Below are 9,989 nucleotides of genomic sequence, written 5' to 3' on the forward strand. Positions count from 1 at the left end.
TATTATCTCTATAAAAAATTATATTGTTAAACCAAAAATAAATTAATTTATTATTAAATATAAATTAAATTACAATAAAAAATTGAATTAAAGAAGTTACATAAAAAACAAGAACTATTAAATAGTTAATTTGATACTAATATCGATTTATATTCTTCAAATTTTTATGTTATATTCAAATTTATATTTTATTCAAAAATAAAAATATTATTGTTTTCTCAAAACCACATAAAACCGTATTATATCAATAGAGATAAATAATAAAAACTAAACATTAAAATCAAGATTTATCTCGTTGCATTACACGAATACCTTTCTAGTTTATTATAAAAGATTTGAAATCCAAAAAAAATGTTAGGTTTATACTATTCTAAAATTTATTAGATCAATAAAATAAAAATCAATTATCACGTACGTCTAAAATTGACATGACATTTCAAGATCCAAACTAAAAAGTCATAAAAATGACAACATTAAACCATTATTTTTGACTTGACTATTTTTTATTTTCGATTGATCAAATGAATAAAATTTAGAGAAAATAATCAAAAATAAAAATAAATAGTTACTTGTCAATTGCTGAATGCTTTGATACAGAATGATTAAGTGATTAGAATGCTTAAAAGTCTATCATGATATAGTGCAAAATGAAATAACTATTTGATAACTGTTTACAATGAAATTAGAAAGCTGAATGGTTAAGCGAGACCACCCGTGATATAAAATCATTCAAAGAGTTTTATAACCATTAAGAGATAATTTTTTTTTTTTGCTAAACAAGATTCGTCTCTTAACGATTCAGAGACTGTCTTTTAATGAAACTATTAAGAGATAAACAAACAACCCACAAGTCTAGATATTAACATGCTTAAAACCTCTTAATTCTGTTGTTAAAAAGACTTAAATTATTATTTAATACTGTAATTTTTATTATCATATTTTTCCATTACTTTACAGATGAAATAAACAGATAAAAATGTTACTCGAACCAGATAAGTCACTCGAACCAGATAAGTCACTCGAACCAAACCCATTTTCACACAGATTAAACTTTTATCAGTTTCGACATTTTATCAATCCTGTCTTACCTACTTATTTTATCTTATTAAATAAGTTCAGAATATGTCGTCGTTTAAAATAATAGTTAATTTACGTGGTCCTTTTCTTGTTTGGTACCAAAGACGTAAATAATGAGTTGTACCATATATTGTACGTACTTGACCTACATGTGATTTCAATTATTCCTTTTTATTAAAAATATAATTTATTTATTCCTTATTTAATAAAATATAATCAGTGTAATAAATTTAAATAAAAACCCAATTTTTACGGTTGAGAAACATTGTCGCTTGATATATCGTTATCTTGTGTCTTTGAGAGAGGATAAATTATATGAAAAAATAACGTATTTTGACTTGATTTCTATTTTTGGTAACGTACTTTCAAAACTTTCATTTTGGTAACCAAAATGTTAAGTTTTAAACATTTAAGTACCCGTGTAATTGGTTGAAGCATTAACCGGCTACCATGCTGATGTGGCGAGTGATGTGGTATCAAACTCAGTATTATTTGCTGACATGAATATTTTAATCTAAAATTAGTTTTTTTTTATATATATTGTGGTTTATCAGAAGAAAAAGTTAATGCTTCAATGGTTACCCATGTACTTGAATATTTAAAACTTTACATCTTAGGTGTTAAAAAAGAAGTTTTGAAAGTACGTTAGTAAAAATAGAAATCAAATTAAAGTACGTTACTTTTTTATGCAATTATTATTTAAAAGATTGTAAAGTTGATGGGATTTTAATAGTAATAGTATCCTAAGAATTATGTTATAATACATATTTTAAACACATATATCTACAATAAAATATGTGTTGTAAAATACATATCAAGTTGATGCGGTGGGGAGTATGCTTTTAATCATATGTGAATTATTAGGAATATGTGGTCTATAATAATTGCATAAACTTTAAACAATCATCAAATTTTCTAGAAAAACGTTGGAACACCACCGTAGTAGGCCTGGCAACAGGGTGGGGATGGGGCGGGTTTTGTAGTCCTCGGCTCCGCTTTGTAGTAACGTCCCCCGGCCCCGCTCTTTGGTGGATACGGGGATTATCATCCCGTCCCCTGTCAAATCTCTAGCAATCCCCGGTCAATCCCCAAAAATAGTATCCTTTAGTTTGATTCTACCGATGATCCTCGGCCTCGGTTTGAGTAATATCCCCTGTCTCCGGACCCGGGACCCATTTTAGCGGAGAATCCCTGTCGTCGTTCGGGTCAATGAACTCGGTTCCCCACGGGGTCGGGGTAAATCACCATCCCTACACCGTAGTATTTGGATGAATTGGATCCGCAGATGCGACATGTCAAAATGACAGTGGCATTTTGGTAATAAAGTTCTGTGGCAAAGTTGAGAGGGGGAGGGGGGAGGTGGTCACATAAGTTTAGAAGAAAATGTTAACGTATAACCTTCATTAAAACACCTTAACACGATAATATCAATATAAGTTAACATATGTTAACTTAATCGATATCGATCAGTTCAGATACAAAATACGCAACGACCAAACAAGCCTTCCCTTAGAATAGGTTGTGCACATTAATGTCCTTGGATAAAACAAAATGTTTGATCCTTCGGTAACAGCAAGACGAAGACCAAGAGTCCTATCCGGTAAGTGAGGGTTTATCGGGTAAATTGTTGCATACCATATTGTTTTAACAAATTAAAATCTTACCCAATAAGTAAATAATAATTTTAAATTTACCGATAATCATTTACCGGGTAAGTATTGATAAACGGTTCATAAAAGACCATTAATAAAACTATGGATATAAATATATATATTTTAATAAAAATAAAAAAATAAAAAGGAAAATAAATAGGAATAGGAATGGAGTGACAGAAGTACAAGATTTGGCGGCAACCCCTATAAAGTAAGAGAGAGAAAGGCCGTATACGGAAGGAGGATACGGCACTGTCCGACACCCATCCCCTCTACCCCACGCGCCTTTCCATTCCTTTTACCTTTCTACCCCTCCTTTTTCTTTTTTCCCTTTTATTTATTTTTCGGGAAAATTATATTTTAAAACTTTATAATTTTAAATATATTTATTTTTAATTTCTGATTATTAATATACTGTAGATAAATTTTGATGTAATTTTTTAAAAATAATTTTAAATTATAAATTTAAATAATTTAAACTTTCAAATATATTTAGAAATAAATGACTTTTTGATTAATTTTTCATTAATCTTATATGAATAAAGTTGATTGTATGAATTAATTTATCTGTATGGATTAAGAGGGTTTGTATTTTCCAGGGTTTTTTTTTTTTATAAATGGTAAGGACATGGTTTTTAATTGATAGAGATATGATTGAAAAAACTTGACTTTATACATAAGCTTCATTTAAAGCTTACTGAATAAGTCATTTTTTATATTATTAAACTCTTAACAATCAGAAGTTAAGGGGTTGTTTGTTTATTACTTAATAGTTTCATTAAAAAATCAACATCTGAATCGTTAAGAGGTGAATTTTGTTTGGCAAAAAAAAAATATGTCTCTTAATGGTTCTAAAACCCTTTGAATGATTTTGTATCCATGGCCTCCCTTAACCATTCAGCACCTTAATTTAATTTGTAAACAATTACCAGACAATTATATTTCATTTTGCATTATACCATGAGAGACTCTTAATCATTCCGATCACTTAATCATTCTGCATCAAACCATTCAACAATTGCCAAACAGCCCCTTAAGTCTTACAAACTACTTTTTTTCTTTATCTGTTTACTTTTAACCATTCATTTTCTTTTATTTTTTTAAATAATATAATGAAATATTGTGTATTGAGTAAATGTATATTTATTACTTGTGGTCGTAATAATTGTATTTTTTATATTTAGTAAATTTTAATTATTTAACAAAATAACAAATAAAAAAGGTATTTAAGTAATTTTATTTTATAGACGATAATTTTGTTACAACTTATATGAAATTGCTTATCTTATTCTTAAATTATAAATCTATTAATAAAAAAACCAGAATTATTTAAAAAAAATATATAAATTAACATAATTTCTAAAACAATTATTGCACAAATTTGATTAAAAATAATCAATTATTAAATTATTTAAAAACCAAAAAATTTGTATTTGTTTAAGAGAAAAATTAGTGAAATATGAAGGGGCAATATGGTCATTTTGTAAAAAAAAAAACATCATGATCTGGAATTATAGAAATTAGAAGGGCAAAATAGGAAACACAGGAAAAAGTTAGAGGTCGTGATCAAAGGGCAGTACCCCTCTTGTCTCCTTTGAAGTGGATCTTCGCACGTTATGATTGCTGAACACCAAGTGAACGACACACTTCTACCGGAATACTTTTCTCTCCGGCGGCACAACCGCCATCACCACCGCTATCACCACCGCCAACTTTTATATCTGTACTTCTTAACGCGCTTATTCTTCCAATAGCTGTATAGCTTGCATCTGTTAGTTCGTCTCCCATGCTAGATATATAGAGTTTCTATAGTCACACTTTTTCCATCTAGTTGATTTCATTGTGTTCTTAGGTTCTGTCTATAGTGAAGATCCAGATTCAGACAACGTGAAAAAGAGGGAGATTTTTCGTATCTTCAAGCTCGCACTCATATCGATGCGTATCTAATCTAATCTCTTCACTTTTACCTATCTGAATTTGGATTTTTTGCTTTATTGTTTTTGTTGAATCGAATCACTTTTCAGCCACCTGAATGGAGCTGAATCCGTTGGCTAATGATGATCATCAACAGAAAACGTTACGATTTACAAATGTAGCTTGTTAGATATAGTTTTTTTTTTTTGGAGGAAACTTGAATTATTTCTGTTACATTTACGTGCATACAAAGTGTTTGATATTTGTTGTTAATGAACCTATGAAGAATTTGAATTGGCTTAAGCACATTTCGTACAATGGGAAGTTGGAGAGGAGGTTATCTCTTGGTGAATACAAGAGAGCTGTTTCATGGTCGAAGTATTTAGTGTCATCTGGAGGTGAGATAAAAGCGAAAGGTGAAGAAGAAGAAGAATTGGAATGGAGTGCAGATATGTCACAGCTGTTTATCGGGAACAAATTCGCCATGGGAAGACACAGTAGGATTTACAGAGGAGTTTATAAGCAGAAAGATGTTGCTGTTAAGCTTATTAGTCAGCCTGAAGAAGATCCCGATTTGGCTTCTATGTTGGAAAAACAGTTCACTTCTGAGGTCGTCTTGCTTTTTCGTCTCAAGCATCCCAATATCATCACTGTAAGTAATATTAGCTTGTTGTTTTCTTAATTATCCTCTCTTGATTATCACATGAGTACATGATATATAACACACACACACATATATATGATACACAGATTTTTTAATCATTTTGTACCAAATCATTCGCCATCTATCAACGGTTTAAACAAAGAACCTGCTATGTTCAACCTTGCGATCAATAGATTCACATGTTTTGTGATTAAGTTCATGTCCACAGCCAAACTCGCCATTTTTAGATTGTTATTTCCGGTAATATATTGAGAGAATATGTCAAATTCTTTTTTACATAAAAGTAATATTCAACCAAAGGGTGTGATATCAGGGTTCCAGGTAAATCCTGACCTGCCTAGAGGTCAAGGTTCAAACTTCACCTAACTATATTATGCATTTCAAAAAGAAGTAGTAAGTTCTAACTTTGGTGGAGTTGAAGGTAAATTTAAGGTGGCTATGAATTTGTCCTTCGTGGTTGTAAGCTGGCAAAGCAATAAAGATTGCTGGGAAAATGTACAACGGGTACATAATAAATAAGCAAACCAAACCGACCTAAATCTGATGCCCCGAGGAGTAAAGAGAATGTTTCCAATACTTCCAAAATGGTAAAAGTTTTTGTGAAAGAGAGTGTATGGCAAGAGGATGCATGATTTTCTAACAAAAATAAAATAAAAATGATGAATTTGGTGGTTGGCATTTGCCATTTCTTAAATTGTGATAGATTGCAAGATTAAGACCTTTGAGACAGTGCCAGCTGCTTATTCTCATAAGATGGTCCACATAATTTTCCTTGCTTCTTTAGAGTCATTTTTATTAATAATGACCAGAAGACCTCGATCACCCGTTGGAGACAACTAGGATTCGAGACGTTAGCCGTCAATCGGTTGATATATCATGATAATTCATTGGGTGACCCACAAACATAGGGATTAGAACGAAGTTGAATTGTTGTTTGTTTTGTTGTACTAAATAATCTGTCTAAAGACCGATAATAAACTTGAATTCAGACTTTTTTTATTTGCTTACATCACAAAGAAAGTTTAGATTCTGCAATTGACATGGATATTATTCCCTCATGTCAAAAGAGAAGATGACTATTCTCAAGAGTAATAATAGTTTGTTTTTTGTGGCCTGCTTATTCCATATCAATTGTTTATGTGTGGCATGCTTGAAGATCATTTAAAATCTGTGAAAAGCTTAATCATTGCCCTCAAGTCCTTCGGAGATTTCTTTAAAACCCAACATAAAGCTTTTATCTTTTTATATTTATATTTACATGGTCCGGATATCCACAGTTACCCAAAAAAACATTTTGCTTACTAAAATTTCGTACCTTTTATGTGCGCTTTAGGTTGGTGGGAAATGTTAACAAGCATTTATTCATTGTTTATTTTGATTTTTCGAAGAAAGAAAGAATCCAACATATTGTGTCTTATCTATTAAGACCATGTTTGGTAACCATAACCTAATTTATTTCTTGAGTTTATTGAGAAGTTCTATTTGGTTAGTTGGCTAGCTTTTTGATATGCAACTTCAACTTGTGTTCAAAAGCTTTTTTTTCACTCAATTATTCCCCTGATGTTTTTCCAAATAAATTTTTCAGCATGTCTTTTTAGATTATTTTACATTGTTAGTTTTTACCAAAGATGATTAGTTTATCGACTAACCGGCGCTTCTGGTCCAAACATGGCCTATATAGTATTGTTTTGAACTCTCTACAGTCGCCTTCCTTAAATAGATTGTGATTTGTTTGTGACAACTGCATTTTCCTATTTTCATGCAGTTTTTTGCAGCTTGCAAGAAACCACCGGTGTTTTGTATAATCAACGAGTATCTGGCTGGTGGTTCCCTGAGGGCATTTCTTCATCAGCAGGAGCCATATTCACTGCATCCCAATCTAGTTTTAAAGTTGGCCATTGACATTGCAAGAGGAATGCAATATCTCCACTCTCAAGGTATAATTCATAGGGATCTCAAATCCGAAAATCTACTTCTTGGTGAAGATATGTGTGTAAAAGTAGCRGATTTTGGTATCTCRTGTTTRGAATCTCAATGTGGYAGTGCAAAGGGATTTACRGGTACTTATCGTTGGATGGCACCAGAAATGATCAAAGAACAGAAACACACAAAGAAAATTGATGTCTACAGTTTCGCGGTTGTCTTGTGGGAGCTTTTAACTGCGTTGACACCATTTGACGATATGACTCCAGAACAGGCTGCATTTGCAGTATGCCAAAAGGTATCTTCTTTAATCATATTACTCTACGATGTTAATTTTAAAATTCTACATATATACGTTTGAGAATATGTGGAACCCCTGATATACTCTCGAACAGAGCCTTTGAGGAGAGAAGGGAGGTTCCAATATAGACAAAGGAGAATGGTCCAAGTCTAACCAATGTGGGATTTTAACATGCCCCCTCGAATGGAGGCTAGACGGACACATATTGTCCAAGAGTGTCGAGAGGGGGCTAGACATGTGAGGGGCTAAACTAGTAAAGATTGCCCAGAGTGTTGAATCTTTGGAGTGGTAGATCTTGGCTCTAATACCATGTAAGGATTTCCTTGTGATCTTGGCTCTGATACCACGAGTAGTAAAACACCAAACTCGACTTGAATTCGATCGCAATTTTTTGACCTCAAACTCAAGCTCGAACTTGTTTATTGCTCAAATAAAGCTCGAACTCGTTTGAAGCTCGAACCAAGCTCGAACTCGTTTGAAGCTCGAACCAAGCTCAAACTTGAACTCAAATCAAACTCAAACTCGAATCAAGCTTGAAATTTTCGAGTCTTCTCTTATAAATTTTAAAACTTAAAAGGTGTTCACTTAATTTTTATAAAACTATAAGGGATACACCTCAAACTTCTTCATCAAAAAAACAAAGTTACAAACTTCATTCACCTCCTCCTCCTCACCTTCCTTCACTTTCTCTCTTCCAACGTGGACAACTTCACCAACACTTCTATAGTTTTTTTTTCTCCTTTTTAATTATGATTTTAATAAAAAAATAATTGATTAATTTTTATAGTTAAAGAATGCATAATTTTGTGTAAATATCTAAAAATATAAGACATTTTTTTATTATATTATATTTTACAAATTATATTACAAAACTGATTTAATTTAAAACTAATTATATATAAAAAGATCGAATATCTCACGAGCTTTGCGAGTCGAGTATTGGGTAGCTCGACTCGACTCGTTAATATGTCGAGCCGAGCTCGAGTTCGAGTCAAGTATTGACCGAGCTTTTGACCGAGTTGATCTCGTACCATCTACACGCCTATGTTGGAGTCCCATATCGGCTAGACTTGGACCATTTCTCCTATTGGTTCTTTTGAAGAATAATCTAATGAGATTTTACATATTCTCACACTTACAAAACTCAAGTTCCGTTACTCTTGATGGCTGTGCTCTCACCAAACCGAACCGAACCAAACCAAATGAACCTGTTTAGACCATTTTACATTTTTAGTTTATCGGTCTCGTTTATATGTTTAAGGAGAATGAAAACTTTAACTGCGGGTCCAATTTTATTTGATATGAGGAGAATTTTGATCAGAACCCACGGAACGAAGGAAGAGAATGAAAGAAAATGGTTATCAAACGAATTAAAAGTTACCTTTTACGGAAAGTAAAATCATCGATTTATGTCCTGTTCTTTACGTACTTGGTTCATTTTGTAGAACGCTAGACCACCACTGGCGGCATCATGTCCAAAGGCGTTCCGTGAACTCATCAACCGCTGCTGGTCTAGTAAACCATGTAAGCGGCCTGGTTTCAATGAAATCGTCAAAGTGTTGGAACGATACGCGGCTTCCGTTGAGCAAGATCCCGACTTTCTTGCAACATATGAACCTGGCGACGATCGTACTTTGTTGAGATGCTATCCCGGGTGCCGCAAATCGGCTTCGGCAAGATCATAAGAATTGTTATGATCATGGATGCATGATGCTGGATTATTTACCAAGGTATCATCAACATCTTGTTGCTTGATATAAACTCAGTTGGTCCAATTATATAATTATATATCATATATATATGATTGCAAGTTCTCTTAGTATTGTTATGTGCAAGGAGATATACAATGCCTTCCCTCCATTATATTCAAATTCAAGATCATGTTATTGAGAGTAGTAACACTAAGGCACCGTTTACCGAACGCTTATTCGAGTAAGCACTTACCAAGTTATGTTATTTTATCAGATGAATATGGTAAGGACCAAGAATCTTACTCGATAAGAGAGAAACAAGGACCGAAAGTCTTACCCGGTAAGTGAGAGTGACAACTCTTACCACAGACACAGTTAGTGCTTACCGGGTAAATTGTTGCATACGATACTGTTTTCGTGAACTAAAATCCTACCCGGTAAGTAAGCGATAGTGTTGAATTTCACGATTAAGCACTTACTAGGTAAGTGATTAGGTAAACGGCCCCTAACAGTTCTATTCTTTTGGATGGGAGATTGGTAAGGTTGTGTTTCCTACACTGTACAGGATAGAACAAGGATCACTGTTTTACGTTCGGTAGAACTTTTATGTGGAACAAAGTAGAACAGACCTGTTCCACTCCACCCCATGGAACATGCTAGAACAAGGTGAAACAAACCTTTATTTTACTAATATAACCTTAAAATAAAACTTAATTCGCTTTTAAAACATCAAATATATCTCCCACTTTATATCTTATTCATTTTTT

At 32.7% G+C, this 9,989-nt stretch overlaps 1 protein-coding gene across 2 annotated transcripts; it reads left to right on the forward strand.

Moving 5' to 3' along the window:
* Positions 1 to 4,373: 4,373 nt before the first annotated feature.
* On the forward strand, positions 4,374 to 9,336 carry LOC112511410 (serine/threonine-protein kinase HT1-like). Of its 2 annotated transcripts, none has more exons than XM_025117015.1 (4): positions 4,374 to 5,295; positions 7,073 to 7,244; positions 7,392 to 7,528; positions 8,977 to 9,336. In XM_025117015.1, exons 1-4 carry the CDS (start codon positions 4,924 to 4,926, stop codon positions 9,214 to 9,216), a joined length of 921 nt encoding a protein of 306 aa, XP_024972783.1. In that variant the 5' UTR covers positions 4,374 to 4,923; the 3' UTR covers positions 9,217 to 9,336. The 2 variants fall into 2 exon arrangements, with proteins under 2 accessions (XP_024972783.1, XP_024972782.1); XM_025117014.1 differs by having other exon boundaries at positions 4,384 to 4,500; positions 4,582 to 5,295; positions 7,073 to 7,528.
* The last annotated feature ends 653 nt before the right edge of the window (positions 9,337 to 9,989 follow it).

This window comes from Cynara cardunculus (genome assembly GCF_001531365.2).
Source record: "Cynara cardunculus var. scolymus isolate 2C chromosome LG 4, CcrdV1, whole genome shotgun sequence".
In the NCBI taxonomy this organism is placed as follows: Eukaryota; Viridiplantae; Streptophyta; class Magnoliopsida; order Asterales; family Asteraceae; genus Cynara; species Cynara cardunculus.